This window comes from Python bivittatus, unplaced genomic scaffold (genome assembly GCF_059951505.1).
Source record: "Python bivittatus isolate LINGU-HERP-01145 unplaced genomic scaffold, Pbiv_v1 ctg000330_np1212, whole genome shotgun sequence".
NCBI classification, from domain to species: domain Eukaryota; kingdom Metazoa; phylum Chordata; class Lepidosauria; order Squamata; family Pythonidae; genus Python; species Python bivittatus.
Genome location: NW_028277058.1, coordinates 56,112,293 through 56,129,854, shown reverse-complemented (window position 1 = coordinate 56,129,854; position 17,562 = coordinate 56,112,293). Strand labels below are relative to the sequence as shown.

Here is a 17,562-nt window from a genome sequence, read left to right as displayed (position 1 = left end):
TAAGTCTTGATGCCCTTGATAGATGACCTATTCTGGATAAAGGGGTAATATGTTCTGCTGGACTTTGCAGTAACATTTCGTATTATCTGCCAATGTTCCCTCCTGGGATTCCAGTAGATATAGGATTTGTAAACATTATTTTATGGTGATTCAGTACTATTAGGTTATAAAAAATGGGGATCAAGTTGCTTTCATGATTAGGGGGTTCCTCAATATGTTATGTTGTTCTTTATGCTCTTTAACACAAGACTGCTAGGATGGGGTATTTTTAAAATTTTGGGATTGTATTTTATAAATGCCCTGATAATAACCAGCACTATCCTCTTCTTTTCAACTGAAGCTAAAGAAGCTACAGAAGTCCCAAGTTCTTTTTTATTCCAGTCTTGGATGTGAATAAAGAAAATGAGGCTCAATCCTGACAAATAAAGATCTCACTAATGAGTAGATCACCTAACCCAGAGTTTGGGATACAAATTTGTCCTGAATGGAGCAGTACTCCCTCTGAAGACAACATCTTCCTCTGAAGACATCACAACATCGTGATGACACCATCATGTAAATGCCATAGCTTATGCGCTTACATCAGATGTTAGGACATAAGTATGTAATAGTGGCATTTGTGTAATGACATCATCACAGGCATCTCATTTTTGTATCCATGTGGTTTGATTTTGGACTCCACTGCCAGCAGGAAAGAGAATAGAGCAGAGTGGTTAGAACCTTAGCAAAGAAGGTTTCATATGGCAACATTTAGTGGTAGGCCACACATGATCTACCACTAAATGCCTATAGACTATTTCTAACGGCCCATAAACTATTTCTAGGAAAAGACTAGCATCTCATTTATAAGCTTACATTTTATCAATTTATAAGCTTTATTACATTTTATCATTGATATACATAGCCCATCTAATCAAACATTCATGCATTTATCACATTCTCTTCCATGGGACTTTCAAAAAGCAAAGCATTTCATTGATCAATTTCTTGGGGAAAAAATCCCATTTCAGGGCAAAACCCCTTATTTCATTATTTTCCTAACACTAATTCAACAGAACGCAGGATTGCATAGATGAAGGGTAACTGCTTATCTACTAACATCAACTCTACGGAGACATTCTGCTTCTCCATGATCACACAGTGTGATTCTAGAGTATATGAACTTCTCAGCTTTCTTCTTTTCCCCTGCTGGCACAAAATATTAGTTAACTACTTAATAATTAGTAACCTACCCTCCTGGCTTTCTAGAAAGAACTGAAGACCTGGTTCTGCCAGCTTGTGTGGGGCAAGAAGAGCTTTAACCACCCCTAGGGGTGGCTGGTGCCCTGATGACGCTCCCTGAGTCTAATAATTTCTAGCTACCATTACTTCTTGGAAGATATTTATTATTTATTTAGGACTAATTGTTATATTGTATTAAATATATTAATTATATTTTTCATTAATATTTATCTTTTCTGTAAAATGCCCAGAGTCGCTTTCTAATGAGATGGGCAGTGACAAATTTGATATATAAATAAATAAGTAAAATAAACTACTTTTCAAACTGGTTGTGGAAACATTAGCAACAGGGTTTCAACATTACTCTTCCATGGTCAGGCTCACCCAGCTCTTACTTTTAATGTTTTGAGCATATCTTTCTGTATCATGTGCTGTGGGAAACATGGATCTTACCAGTTGCTCTCTTCAACATGTGCTCTGCTTCTATGGCAGTTATCTGAGAGACCGTGGTAAAGACATGCGCGCAATGCACTGATGCCCGTTCCATGCAGTATCTGTGGTATATCTCTCTTTCCCCTGCTTCTTTATCTATATCAAACTATCAAATGGAAGGGAAAAATCATATATGAGGGAAGTTTTCAAATGGTACTCATGCATTCGCAAGTACTAGAGTTGGCCATCGGTGTCGGGGCGGGGGGTGAGGCAAATAAGGAGTATCTGTGACAGCATCATCACGCAAATGCTGCCGTTATGTACCCGCAACAGATATCAGGAGGCAAGAATTTCAACAGCGGCATTTGCATGATGATGTCACAGTGCAGTGTTGCCATCTTGGCATGGTCGTGTTTTCTGAGGGAGGCCACTGGCGTTGGTCCTGGGAAGTAGGTGAGTTTGTATCCCGTACATCAGTGGGGCATCAGCTTGGTGGAAAGTTGTCATTCATTCAATTAATAACAACAACAAAAACAACTTTATTAAACTTATATGCTACCTGATCCCCCTGGACAATCATAACAATCAAACAAAAAAAATCACAATAAAACCAATAAAAGATGGCAAACACAACAGACCAAATAGAAGGGAGTGAGGGGTCTCATGCTCCCTCACCAAGCCATTGATCAAAACTTCAAGGTTTTCAAAGCATTTCATCTGTGAATCCTTCCACAGAGTTTATCTACCAAATACCCTGTTGGGTTTCCATTCCTACAGACTTCTGTGGTCTCCCTTTGTTGGGCTAAGAGAAGATGGGCACTTTTCATGAAACACAGAAGGGATCCCAAATGCTTGTGCTGAAAATGCAAAAAGCTTGCTATGCATGTATCTTCCAATGCAGGAAATCAAGACATGTCCTGCCCTTTCAAGAAACAGCTGTCTCTACCAAAAGGTCAGAACAAACAAATAATCTTGCCTGGTGGGCTGAGAGACTTAATATAGATAGTCCTCAACTTATGACCACATTTGGGACCAGAACTTCCATCACTAAGTGATGCAAGTTAAGTGAGTCATGCCCAATTTTATGACCTTTTTTGCCATGGTTGTTAAGTGAATCTGGCTTCCCCCATTGACTTTGCTTGTTGGAAGCCCCTTGGGAAGGTCACAGATGGCAATCACATGACACTGGGATGCTGCAACCATCATAAATACATGCCGGTTGCCAAGTGCCCAAAATTTGATCATGTGATCATGGGGATGCTGCAATGGTCATAAGTGTGAGGACCAGCAATAAGTCACTTTTTTCAGTGCCATCTTAACGTTGGTCATTAAATGAATGGTTGTAAGTTGAGGACTACCTGTACTTCACAAACCACTTTCCTGACTTTAATGCTCTTTGAAGGAGAGACAGCAACGAGGAAACCTTTCATAGATCAGCACTGTTGGTAGAGTACAGGAGATCAAATTTCCTAATTTTTCCTACTCTTTCATTGAGCTTCTAGGCCAAGGTGACCTGTTCACAGCAAAAGATGCCCTCCTTAAAACAGCTGTTCTCTTACTAAATGCTCAGTTTTGTCAAAAAGAGCTTTAATGCACTGTAGGAGCAATACAAACAATGTAGCATTGGTTCCTGTATTAGGGTTCCTCTAAATCAGGGGTCCCCAAATTCTTATACTACTTTAACTAATAGTACTACAAATAACAATAACAGATATATTCAAGGTCACTCTCGCTGGCAGCTGACCATCCAGCCCAGGGTAACACTGTCTCACCGCTAGCCACCTCAACCTTCAGGACTAGGGACTGGCATGAAGCTCTACAGAGACCCCAAAAATTAATTGATCCCAATTGACCTTCCATCATTTATCAACCATCTATTTACTTCCAGACATTTACTGACCCCTTTTCGATTCCCAGCCATGTATCGATCCCTTGGATAGTCCCATTGACCCTTAAGAGTCGATACTGACCACTTTGGGGAATCCTGCTCTAAATGTCAGCCTTCAAGGTGAATGCCAGCCAGGATTTGTAGAATCCCACCAGCTTTTCGGCCAAGCTTTAATTGCCTCGCTGCCAATGAAAGAGCTCTTAATTAGTAGCCCGTTTCATAATTTACAGCAGAGGGGACAACTTGAAAACTCTTGGAAATAATTTCATTTTCTAGACCAAAATGGTGCCAATCAACTAACTGCACTGAATCTAAAATGCCAATCCTGTTTGCATCTTTGCAACAATCAGCCTTTCTCCATCTTTCTAAGAGCAAGTACTATAATCTGCTATATTTTTGCAGTATGTTTACAACAGGATTACATACTCCAAGATGGGTTTGCTATTTGTTCACTGCATTTGCTCATCACCCCATAACTGTTCTCTGAGTGATGAATAATTAAATCAATATTAACAAAATATAAATCCTGAAATGCACTTTAATAAATCAACAACAACACTTAAAAATGTAACTACTGTCAAGGGAGGAGAGATAAAACTCATTGCTGCAAAATCCTAAAAACAACAGAGAAGCTACTGCATTTCTGTAGGTAAAAATATTTGGCACAGCAAATGATTATATGGACAAACTATAAAAGGGTTTGTGGAGCTTCTCTTTCTTACAGTTCAAGATTGGAAAAGTTTCTATGGACCAAAAAGATGAGATATAATAATGATTTATAGGTTGCGTCCATACAATATCTTAACCTGGTTCTGAAGGAAGCCATTTTCTGGGTTCATAAAATACACTGAACCATAATCTAGACACATGGGCCAAGTTCATACAACAGGCTAAGCCAAAAAAAGGAAACTAGCTAAGGTCAACACTAACCAAGCTCAGCATAGAGTATCATAACTGATCTGATAAAGCAGGTCTTGTGAACACAGCGCTTTCATTCTTGCTGGAATACATCAAACAGTTTTGATAAATCAGCTTGAAAATCAAGCATCTTCTGCTCCCAAGAGAGTTTGTAAAATCAAAACTGGGGAGAAGAGAGACAAAGACAACCCACATTTCCTCACCTGATCCAAATGATTGTAGAAGTCTATGCTTGCTGCACACAGATATCTTCCTAACAGTGTTGCGTGAGTTGTGAAAATGGTCGCAACTGGAATCTTCTTGAATCGGCACAGGATGAGGCCCGGTCCTGCTTGCCATTCATGGAAGTGAGCTATAACATTGGGCTTTTCTTCAAACTGATTGGCAAGCTGCAAAGAGTGAGAAAAAGAAATGGCACGTTCTGTGACCTACCAGCTTTCCCATCTCAACTATCTCCAAAATTAAAGAGCAAAGAGAATAAAGGTACAACGGTTAGGCGCTTACAACATAGATAACCAAGTCAGTTAAAGGCCTGAAAGTACAATTGCTCAGTGTGTTAACAGGGATGCATTTTCCATGGTTAATTTGTTGCAGGGTGGGAGGAAGAAGGCTTAGAGTTTGGGGTGAACCCTATGGCTATTTAATAATTCAGTTGATCCTGTGTGCGCAGTGTGCATTCCTGAGAATGGGAATTTCATAACCAGAGCAATGATTAGTGAAGGAGTTTTATAATAGGAAGATTTATTAAGAATATATGCATTATAGGCAGTGTTTCTCAACCTTGGCAACTTTAAGATGAGTGGACTTCAACTCCCAGAATTCCCCAGCCAGCATGGCTGGCTGGGAATTCTGGGAGTTGAAGTCCACTCATCTTAAAGTTGCCAAGGTTGAGAAACACTGATTATAGGGATAGGCAAAGCCTAGCATCTAATTAACTACATTCCGCCAAGAGATCCAAAAATACACATTGTACGTGTGTGCGCCTTGGAAGAAAGGAAGAAGGAAGTGACCTCAGATAGCAATCTCTTAGATAAAGAGCAGGTGATGTGCATATCAAGGAGAGGAAATGGAATACATCTTTAAGTCTCTATCTATACCTTGCTGACCTCTTGTAGTCAGTAGGTCATGAGATGCTGAAATGTCAACACCATGGGACTTGGGCCTCCAATAGCATGCACCCAGAAAATGTGTTAATTTAGTGACTCAGTGACTCCAACCGCTGAATATATTCTAGCTCTGTTGAATATATTCTACTTCTGTTTATTCAAGCCTACCTTCTCCAGATTTTCCACTGTTGTAAGATGGATGGGAAGATTTAGGCATAGTTAAATGGCAAAGAATGGTCAGTAATTGCCAGGAAGATCCACCGATGATGAAAAATTGACAATGATCCACCGACCATCACCACCCAAGCTCTAGGCTGCCATTTTACTTTTCCCATAATGTATCCTAGGTTTCATCATTCAATGGAATTGTGGGAAATCTCAAATAGCTAAGCCAAGAACTAAGCTCAACGCTATCAGACAAAGCCCACCAGATGGTCCCTAAAGCTTCATTCTACATGGAGCCAGCCATATTTAAAAAGGTCCCAACTGGTGTTAAAAACTTGAACGATAAGGAGAGATGCAGTCTGGTATTTACTACTATCACCAAAACTACTAGGACAATTTCCTCATAAAGACCATTCTAAAAAGAAGACATACACACACATATACCCTTTGCAAGATCTTTCCTATATTAGACACCTAGCTTGTTTATTCAGGTGGATATCAAGGCTCAGCTGGCCACACCACCTTCTTCCCTGGAAGATGAGCAAGCTGCTGAATCTGTCATCTCGGAAACTGAGGATCTGATCAGAACATGAATAAATGCAGATCCTACGGCTTTTGACTGTAATGTGCAGGATTCTCTTCTAAGACTGGAGGTAAGGCTTCTCAACATTCACTTTTAGCATGCATTCTTTGCTGGCATGCCTCGAGTAGGCAGACTGTGGTTGGAGTAAGGGGTCTTGCAGATAATCAGGCCATGTAGTGCTCTTTAGGTTATAACCAGCCCCTTAAATTGCACCCAGAAACAAATTGGTAACCAAAGCAACTCCCATAAAACTGGTGTAATACTAATGGGTAGCTTGCATTTACACACAACAGCTGCATTCTGTACCTGTTGCAGTTTCCAACCAGTCTTCAAGGGCATCCCCATTTAGAATGAGTTACATTAGTTCAGATGTGAAGCAATGATGTCATGTTGCCTCGTTTTTGGATCATGGTACCCAGATTGCTCGTGGCTTTGGTGTCCACCAGCTGCTGGTAAACTTCAGGTCTCTTTGTAATAAGCCCATGTTCACCTATGTTCTAGGATGAATGAGCAGGTGGACCTAGCAATGTATTACCAAAATCTGACTTGGTGATAGTGGAGATGTAGCCTTCTCTGAGTTCTGCCCTCCTGGATTTTGGATCATGCAGTAGCTTCACTGCCAAGTCAGAGGAGTGGCAATGAACTTAAGAGATACCTTGGCTACAATCAAGGGTCCTGCCCTTGAGGTGACAGAATGTGAATGCCAGATGGTTTGTGAACTTGGGCTGTAGGGACAAGTTGGGGATCCTTCACATGTGCTGGTCATCCTGCTGCCCAATAGGAACTTGCCCAGGTTTGTCTCTGGGCTGGTGCTGGTGCTGGTGCTTGTGTTTCCTTGACTATTGGTGTCAGGAGATTTCACTCTCCATACCCTGGGAACATGCTCACAGAAGGTCCAGGTGTTCATGGCCTCCATGACAACCATGGGCTTGACCCAAGTAATAACTTACATATGACTGAGTACACCCTGGATCTGGTCTACCTCAGAACAGTTGATGTGTGATCAGAATGGAGCCAATTTCTAAGGTGCTGCACTAGAAACCAGGTGATCATGAGTTCTACTTCTAATATCGGAAAGCCAGCTGGGTAACTGGGCCAGTCACTCTCTCTCAGCCCAACCCACCTCACAGGGTTCTTATGGGGAAAATAGGAGGCAGGAACATTAGCTGTCTTGAGCTGACCAAAATATCAGGATAAAAATCAATCAAACAAACAAACAAAGGATTGCCTTCAGCCCTTCACCATGGTTAGATCATTTCTTGATCTTGGTAAGGATCGTTGCTATGAAAGAATTTAGAACTGACCCTGGGGAAAGTATGAATGAGCCATTAAGGAGAGCCTCCGGCAGGAGATCACCCAGTCCAGAGATAGAAGGAAGTGTGAGAAAGAAACTTAAAATAACCCTGCCTTAATTTTGTTTGTTCCTCACGCTTCCTTCTATCTCCGGATCATACAGTCTCTTATCCAAGTTCCTCCTTAATGGTTCTTTCCTATCTTCCCCCAAGGTCAGCTCTAAATTCCTTTACAGATGCTGGCCAGGACCTCCAAGGGTAGAGGGGTCAAAGTCCACCCCAGAGACTTTCTGGATCCAGAGGGATTCCACAGAGGATGCTTGGAGATTTTCCCATTGAAATGGCAAGCTGTTCCTTTGCGTGCTTGCTTGGCCACCAGACTTAGGAGGCTACCAGAGCACTGGAGGTGACTGCCTACAAGTAGACTCTTCCAGTTAGAAAGATAGACGAAAATGTCTAGCTCCAAACACAGTACCTCTGTCAGAAACCAGGCAGTTAGCGATCCAAAGATGAGAGCATCATTTGCTTCTCTGTCATGGTAAGGAATTCCAACATGGCTGGCTTCCCAGAATTCCCCTTTCCATCTGTCCAGATTCCAAGCTGCTGATGCTATATCAAACAACACCACATATGGGCTTCCTTCAATCAGCCACCTTCCAAAATAGACCTGTTAAAGGGAGGCAGAAGAGTTAGGGCAAACCATGGGATGCAAAGGTCCACACTCATTGCTCAGCAACAGAATTCAGGGTAGGCAACCAGTTCTTTAATCCCATGAGACCATCCTGTCAATTGAGAATCAACCAAGAACAACACAAAGATTTGGGATGAATTGTAATTATCAGCAATACTTTGGGGAACCACCTATAATTCTCTGTGGTATCTTTAGAGGAAGTATAGGAAAAATGGGGGCTATCAGACTCCTTCCCCCTTTAATTTCTATTTTTTATAAGATTATTCCCTTTTTTTGAGAAGATGGTACACATCTAAAAACAGTAAAAAATTCCCCAAATTGACTTGACGTGTGATGACATCGTAGAAATGTCCACCTAGTTTTCTTTGGCAATAATATGTAAGTGGTTTGACAGTGATTTCTTCCACCATGTTTTGTTTTTTTACTTCCCAATCTAGCCTTCAGCCCTGAGATTTCGTGGTAGTCTCCCATCCAAATATTAATCAGGCAGAAGCCTGCTTAGCTTCTTTTCTTTTTTTAAGCTCAGCCAAGTTAAGTTGGTGCTGCTGTGAGGCCAAAGAAATTAGTTAATTCTTGACATCACCCAGTCACTGGGCCAGTAATAATTGAGCCAGTTAATGGCCTAAAAGTCCATTTATTTTCCCCAAGAAACAATTTTGAATCTATTCAAGCAGAGGCTTAGATTGCCATCTGTCAGAAATGCTTTAACGTGGATTTGTTTGTTTGCTTGTTTATTTATTTATGTATTGCAGTGAATAGAGGATAGGACTTTATGACCGCAACAACTCCTTCCAACTTTGGGATTCTGGGATTCTAGGAAAAGGGGAAATCCGTTTACCTGATACCCATTGGCTTTTATCACATCCATAGCTTTCTTCACTGCTGCACTGGGAGGCTCACAGACTTCCACTTGCATCTTTACATTGTGCTCAAAATAAGGGCCAATGAGAAAGTAGTTTTCCCCCCATTCATCTAAGGTGGTTTTGGCTTTCGTCTGGATCACCGTGCAGATGCCACCAACTGAAACAGAAGGGCAACATATGAATTCCCAGAAGTACAGCCATATTTCCTTCCTTCCTTCCTTCCTTCCTTCCTTCCTTCCTTCCTTCCTTCCTTCCTTCCTTCCTTCCTTCCTTCCTTCCTTCCTTCCTTCCTTTCTCCCTCCCCTCCCCTCCCTCCCCTCCCCTCCTTCAAATCATATACTGTAGTATTATATAGTTAATAGTATATCATGTAAAATATAATAAGGTTGTGTGTATGTTGACTGTGCATATGCATTACAACGTACAGTTTAAGTTAACAGGCTAATTACTGCAACAACTTGTATTTATCCAAAAGGAAGATGACTCCTGAATTTAAGACAGACCCCTTAAAAAAAGAAATTGTTTGCCTTCCCTCCCCCATACTCTCAAAAATTGAAGATGACCCACCTATTTTAAATATGGATTACTTGGGGAGGGGGAGTAGATTTCCTTTTGGGGGAAAAAAATAATACGAAGTTTTAATAAAATTATATCATTCATAGGCAGAATAACTTAATGAAGCAACTCAAATTTGCTTGAAATTTCTTTGCTACTCTTTTGAAGAAAAAAAAATAACTCAAATCAACAGTCAACTATGGCAGGTAAGTTGTATGCGTAAGTAAGACACGGCCAAACTATATGAATTAACATTCCAGTTTCAGGGGTGCCATCAGCACAGGACTTCAGGGCAAAAATGCAAATACAGGTGTGCCAATTCAAAAAAGAAATTGCAAAAAAATGGCACCATTAGAGAATGGAATTATTATACTCTTCAGAGATTGCTGTTGATAAAGTTCCTTTGGTTATAATAAGCACATCTGGCTGAGAATCACTAGTTATTCAGACAGAGAGAGAGAGAAAAAGAGAGAGCTTTCTAATTTCTTGATAAATATATTCTGGGAGTTGAATTCTGGTAATTGAAGTCCATACGTCTTAAAGTTGCTAAGTTTAAACCAGGGTTCCTCAACCTTGGCAACTTTAAGATGGGTGGAGTTCAACTTCCACAATTCCCCAGCCAGCAAGGCTGGCTGGGGAATTCTGGGAGTTGAAGTCCACCCATCTTAAAGTTGCCAAGGTTGAGGAACCCTGGTTTAAAAAATACTGAGTTAAACCATTAGCTTAAGAATGATCAAATACACTGAAGTCTGTGAAGGGAGTTCCTGAAGTCTGTGTCTAATTTGCTGGAGAAGACAAGTCTCCTGTGGTCTCTCCAGGGGAATTCTAGGAGTTGAGGTCCACACAACTTAATATTGCCAAGTTTGAAAAACACGGATCTATATGGTTCAGTGTGATTGCTTGATTCACATAATATGCTAAGATAATGGCTGGACTTCCAACAACCCCTTGCCCCTCCCTTAAATCTCTCCAACCCAACTTTGGCTTTGTTTAGAGTGTTTGTGCAAACCCAGGCACAGTGAATATCACTCCTTTCACAGGGCAGGAATGTACCTGTTGAGACACTTGGAAGGTTGGCAGCGTACCAGGAAAAAGGAAACCAGTGGAGAAGAAGTGATGGTCTTTACTGCATAGTTTGTGTTGGGTGTGGAATGACAGCTTGACAGCCAAAGAGGTCCCCCATCACCTCCTATAATCCTTGCCTGCTCTGTGGTTTCACAGGGCCCCTTGACAAAGGCTGCTTTGGGGCTGTTACAAAAAGCATCTTGCTCAGAGCAAGTAAAATCCAAATTCCACAATTGCAGAGCATTTGCAGCAAACCCAGTTATTGGAACAATGGCAGGATCTGTATGGATGGCTACACCTCCCTCCCTAGGCTCTATTCTGTAAATTCCAGCTCTTCTCTTCTACATAAAATATGGACAAACCAACTATTTGCCTTCCCTCCTGCATCTGATATATGACTTCCTGATGTGCTCACACCACAGGCTTAACCAGGTCATTCTCTTCTATTTTAACCAGGTCAGTTAAAGGCCTAGAGATCCTGTGCCCACAGCATCCTAACCTTGATTGGTTTAATATTTGGTTATTTTGTCTCTTTATGTGTTGAACAAACTTGGGTAGTTTGATTAGTTTAGAGGTTGGTGTATTGTGCAATCCCAGAGAATGGAACCAAGTTAAATGTGTTGTACAAACCAACCAAACACCCAGCGATGGTTTATTTCACAACAGGCAATGATATGTTGATGTCACTGCTTTCAGGCTACAGCAATCTATGCAGTGACCTGCTTGCTTCCTGCTCGGTCTACATAAACAGCCCACAATCAAAAGGCCTCACCCTCTGTAAATACTTTTTCATTCAGAAAGAAAGTGAGATTGCAAATGGCAGGAGTGATCCTCCTTTGAGGACAATATTCACTCCCAAATTTTCAGCAAGGCTGATTTCAAAGGCCAGCTTAATATTTGCCTGGCTGAGATTAGATCTCCGTGATTGCAAGGTACTCTCCCAACTCAGTTTCTCTTTATCTTTAGCCATTCAGGGAGTTGAAGGGAAAAGTCAATCATTTACCCATTGGTAACTCATTTCTGCTATTATGGCAGGAAAAGATTTGTTCCTGACTCCAGATCAACATGTCTTCATGGAATGTCAACAAATGTCAACCCATCCTTTTCCGTTCAGTTCTGCAGCCGCTCTACAAAGGTAGCAACACAAGTACATCAAAATATTCAGGGCAGGAGAGTTTTATAGTGATTTGGCCCAGGTTACCTGATCTGTATTAATTTGTCTCTTCATTTGCAAACAAGTATGCTACCTATTCTCACAATTCTAGGCGGCTTTCAATAAACATTATAAAACATCTATGAAATACCCATAACGCCAAACTTATTAAAGCCAATTAATATGATCAATAAAAATTGTTGGTAACGACTGTTGCTACCATCAGGTACATATGAACACCCTGGTGAAGTTTTCACAATTTTGCAAAATGCCAGCAGGATAGGCCCCTATCTGATTTGGGAACTGAGTTGTTCCGAAGCATCCCAAAGTTCCTCTTCCTGCTTGATCATTTAGGGTTAGTAGATTTCCCCTGAAGAAGATAGCGCTGAAGGTAGCAAGGGCCTAAGCTGTAAAGACCTTGAATTGGGCCCAGAGGCCTACTGGCAGCCCAGTGCTGCTAGTCTGCTAAATCAGCTGATGTTGATCAGAAAACAAGGTGCAACATTCTGTGCCAGCTGCTGTTCCTGAGTCATCCTCAAGGGCAGTCCCACATAAAGCAGATTGCAGTAGTCTAAGACAGGCTATGAGGTATTGTCTTCAGTGCCTCCTGGTCCACAAAAGGATGCAACCCATGGACCGGCTGAAGCTGGCTAAAAGCAGTCCTGGTTATGGCTTCCATCATGAACTGTGAGTCCAGGGGAAACCCCAGATTGTGAACTGACTCCTTCAGGGGAAGTGCTGCCCTGTCAAGAGTTGTAGATGAGATATCCATGGAATCACAAGGTTTCTGACCAAGCCCAAGTCCACCTTCCTTGGATTCAACGATAGTGTGATTTATGGTTTACAACTGATTAATGATTTGAATCTAAGTCTTCTTCTACAGTTTCATCCCATTGAGAAGAAATGTTTTAAAAAGCCAATGCTACTGAATTGGAAGGATTAACATCCTTGGACAGATAGAGGGATTATCTTGGATTCTGCATTGGCACAACTTGGGAAAAAAATAAACAGATGTGCCCCCACCCTGAAGTTCCTGAAAGCTGAAGGAGAAAACAAATTCATTTCACTCTTTTTGCAGCAGGAATGATAGAAAGTCCACTTCCAAATGAAGAGAGCAAGGTTCTGGAGTATGCAAGAAAAGAAGATGCCTATCAGCCAAGGTGGGGGACAACCTTTTAGTCCTGTTGGAGGCTGTCCTCCCACAAAAGTAATCTGGAAAGGGGGTTGGAGAGGTGGACACATGGCAGCAGCAGACAGGGCCAAATGTACAAAGGAAACAAAATGTTTCTTTTCTCTCTCTCTCTGCCATTCCCTTCTCTCCTTCTTTCTGACATTTCCTTTTCTCCTGTTCTCTTCCTTTCTGCTATCTTTTCTCTCCTTTTTCCCATTATTTCTTTCTCTTCTCCTTCCTTCCTTCCTTCCTTCCTTCCTTCCTTCCTTCCTTCCTTCCTTCCTTCCTTCCTTCCTTCCTTCCTTCCTTCCTTCCTCTTGCCCACCAGGGGCTGCTGGTGAGTGACCAAAAATCACTCCTGCTGCTTTAGGTCTGGACAGATTGCTTGCAGCAAATTGAAATGAAGTCAAGGCCATCAACTTGGCCACCCCTACTATACATGGATTAAAAATAAAACAATGGCAGTCTGAGTTTAAGAGCAGAACAAACAGACATTGCCCCACCATTTCTGAATGGAGACACACTGAACCATTCTTTCCAGGTTTGATGGGAGTAAGGAAGAACTAAAGAGAGCATTGGTGTGTCATAAATTCATTAAAATTATGGGCTGCAACAACACCCTTTATTAATTTGTTTCAGTAACATAGTGGAAATGAAAAAACAGTTCTGGAAATAGGAAAGATTTTACATAGCTGCTTAGCAGGATAACAAATGCCAACAGATGTGAGGGGGGAGGAGAAGAGATGCATCAGGTTGTGGAAACTCATGCTGAGCAAAACATCTGTCCCTTTTTTTCATCATGAAGTCATGATTTGAATTTGCAAAAGACAGGGGTTAAGAAATGCTCTATCATAGATCCAGATTGCAGTTTGCCACTTACACACATACTTAAAATGTGAGTAGAGGTGCTTCACAGCCAACAAACCTGAAGGCCTTGCCCACATTTTCATGGAAACATCTGCCTAGACTTCAATAAAATGGTGGCTCAAAATTGTTTGGGCTGCAATAGTTAGTGGAATAACCATGGCAAATCTGCCCTGCTTGAAAAAATTGACAAATATATTGGATTCCCAATGTATGGGCCTTATAATAAAAACCGTGGTATTACAATGGAAATCTTACCAAATATGATTCAGAGGCTGAGATAAAGTACATGGAAACATCTAGGGAGCAAAGAGCACTAACATAAATCTCTAAATCATTTTCAATATCCAACATCCTATAATCAAGAGCTAAAGTTAAGACAAAATTGGGAGCAGAATCCTAAAGTATGCAATATTCCCCAGGTTTCATTCCTACCCACAAACCCGGGTATGGTAGTTTGGTTTTATTCAGTGAAAAGAAAAAAAAGAAAAGAAATGCAAAGAATGACACATTTGACACCGAAACAGCAATGGGTTCAGAGTTACTATTTCAAAAGTACAATTTCAGAGGAGAGAGAAAACCTTTTCATTGCTCGAAGATGTGATTCTAAAGACCAGCCAAGGGGAAAATTGTACAAATGGATCATCCCTGTTGCCTTTATACAGCAGATTCACGGCAGGCGCCAGCAGTTGTACACATCTCTCCTTCTCTGAGCAACCCGCCTTCATGTATGTACGGTAACTTCATTCTCCCTGCCCCCCATGTCGGCCATTCACAATTTTGCTACCCTAATAAAATCAGTGCCTCCAGCAGCTTGGAAGGGAACAAAAAAGAACACAAACCTTTATTGGTGACTTCCCAGGAGACTTCAAACAGCAGAAGCTCTTCCACCGGTAGATCCTCGCTGTCCCATTGAGGGAGACCATTGAGAGAAGTCACCGAAAGGGATCGGACCAAAGGCATTTTGCTCCCTAGCCCTTGATGTCTCACACGGCAAACAGTCTTTGTAACGTTTGTGCAGGTATCTTTAAAAGATGGGTTTCCCCCACTTCTCTGCAGGAGGGGCTCCTTGTTTGCCCTAGAGAGAGAGAAAGAGAGAGAGATTTGGCTGGAAAAAAGAACGAAAGAAAAAAAAGGCAGGAAATTAAAAAAAATAAATAAAAGTAGTAAAACTTGTCTGAAAGCTTGGCAGGGTTTTCCAAAAACTGAGACCAGATTAGCTCTCCAATTGCTCAGCAAGGGTGTTTTTCTCCTGCTGGTTAAAAGAGGGAGCTGTAAGTATGTGATTTTCCCACTTACAAGCTAAAATGGGATAGGCTCAGAAAGATTGCGGGCGGGGGGGCTCAACCTTACCACCTTCAACATCTTCAAAGAATGTATTTATATTGACTTACTACTGAATGTACAGGTGAGTTTTCCCAAGGTGGAAGAGATAGTGAATCGCAAGACAATGAGGCACGCAGATCTGACCCCAGCTATGGAATTTCCCTGGGGGACTTTGGGCTAGTCATTCTCCACCAGCCCAACCAGCTCACAGGGTGGTGATTTTTGTGGGAAAAAGTTGGGGGAGAAAGTGCTCTGGATGCCACCTTGAGCTCCTGAGGAAAGGTGGGAAGTAAATCAAATAAATTTGAGTTAAGAGAGAGTAGTTCCTAATCATTATTTCATGTCATACAAAATTCTCAGACCATCTCCCCGCTATCCACTTCATCTTTTGGTTCTGCTTCTAAACCAGGAAAGCTGAACGCCCCTCCAAAGTTTTTATTAAGTTTGCCACAGATCCTTCAATGAATGCTGGGGAACTGTAGTTTTTAAATGTGACACGAAACGTATCAAATAGATGAGGAATCCTTGTATCAGCTGTATCAAATCCTTCAAATCCATCCATCCACATTTAATTTATGTCCTAAACCCCTCCATTCTTTGCACTGGTCCTAACTATTTTTGCAGTTTCCTTCCACCCCAGCAGAGTCATTCAAAATTTAAGTATGGCCTTTCCTCTAAAAATGCTTTCAAAGGCATACACTACAGCAGTGTTTTTCAAACTTGTCAACTTTAAGATGAATGGTCTTCAACTCCCTGCGAGTTGAAGTCCACTCATCTTAAAGTTGCCAAATCTGAAAAACACTGGACTAAACTACTGTAGCAGACAGCACTGTATAATATCATGCACCACCTTAATGGAACTGATTCTACCTGTCTGGTGAGACCACCTCAGGAAGGTGTGTTAAGAAGCCCCCTCTATCTGATGCGAAAGAGAAATGGACAAGACAATGCCCTCTCTGTGGTGGCTCCCCTTCCCCATTTTACAGTTCTTTACCCATACCCCAGTTCCACAGATCTTCCTCCTTCATGGTTTTTAGATCTTTAATACAAGGTTTTTCCCATTGGGCCTTCAACCCTAGTTAAGGGGTGTGTGTGTGTGTGTGCATCCATCTTGAGTGAGAGTTGATTTATTATAGTTAAGATGTATTCCAGTTGTTGCTTTTATCATTCTAATCTGTTGCAACCCACCCAGGATCTTGAGTTAAGCAAGCTATAAAAATGGTAAAACAAATCAATCAATAAATGATCAAATAAATAAATAACCCCAAACATCTCTCAGTCTCAATGAGCTCCATTAACTCCTTGTTTAAAAGGTTAAATAATAACCAACATTAAAAACAACCCAAGAACTATCGCTAATGCTGAAATGCCTGTCAAAACAGGAAGGTTTTACTGATTTCTGAAAAGCTAACAGGAGAATTAAACCACCCTCAGATTGATTCCATTTTCCTAATCTGTTCAGAAAAAAGATGGTTTGCACATGTGAAGAACCCCTTCCAACCTGTATGATTGATTTAACAACATTTCATTCAGCAGGTCAATTCAACTCATTGATTGGATCTGAAAAGTTACTTTGACTTCAAGCTTTGATGGAATGGCCCATCTCTGCATCAAAGCTTTGCTCAGCTCTAGAATTAGAACAGTTCAAAGCTTCAAAGAGATGTTTTGCTTTGTTGGAGGTCCTCTATGGAGCTGCCTTCCAAAACTGCTTCTCAAAACAATGGTCCTTTTCACTTCTAGAGGTGAAGGTGTCCCACTACTTCTTTTCAGTGTTGTCCCAAGGCTTCATCCAGAAGAGTTCCTGCACAGATACATTTCTGTCTCTATCTCTATACAATGTGTGCAGAGAAACTTCTTCGACCTAATGGAATTGCAAGGACCAAACCTTGGAATAACATAGTCTTGAGGAAGGAAACTGCATCAGCTCAAAGTGGAGAACCATGTCCCATCCATGGCACAAGGTACTTCATCACAGTAGACATAGTCACCTTGCCCAGGCCTGCTAGAAATACATCAACCGTTGCATCACCAGGATGCACCAATAGATGTCACCACACACAAAATGAAATTGATCTGCTCAGTTATCTGAAGTCTTAGAATAGGGTGATGCCCCAGTAGATCTGAGGAAGCCAAGCCATTTTTCTGCTCTCCCCCAAATGACAAGATGGTACCCTTTTTCTATTCCATATCTAAAAGTTTGTGACACACAAGTCTCTTGCATCCCACCTTAGCTAGGAGATAGTTTACTAGAACCCAAGTGGGGTTATGT

General features: G+C 41.4%; 1 protein-coding gene across 1 annotated transcript in view; it reads right to left on the bottom strand.

Moving 5' to 3' along the window:
- GYS2 (glycogen synthase 2) overlaps positions 1 to 15,196 on the bottom strand; it is a 34,799-nt gene extending 19,603 nt beyond the window's left edge. Inside the window, exons 1-5 of the mRNA XM_088141362.1 lie at positions 14,810 to 15,196; positions 9,135 to 9,316; positions 8,081 to 8,272; positions 4,663 to 4,848; positions 1,675 to 1,819 (exon numbers count right to left, since the gene is read on the bottom strand). Of these exons, the coding sequence (XP_087997488.1) occupies positions 1,675 to 1,819; positions 4,663 to 4,848; positions 8,081 to 8,272; positions 9,135 to 9,316; positions 14,810 to 14,930 (826 nt within the window). The 5' untranslated portion in view covers positions 14,931 to 15,196. The remainder of the gene's footprint in view (positions 1 to 1,674; positions 1,820 to 4,662; positions 4,849 to 8,080; positions 8,273 to 9,134; positions 9,317 to 14,809) is intronic.
- Positions 15,197 to 17,562: the final 2,366 nt, after the last annotated feature.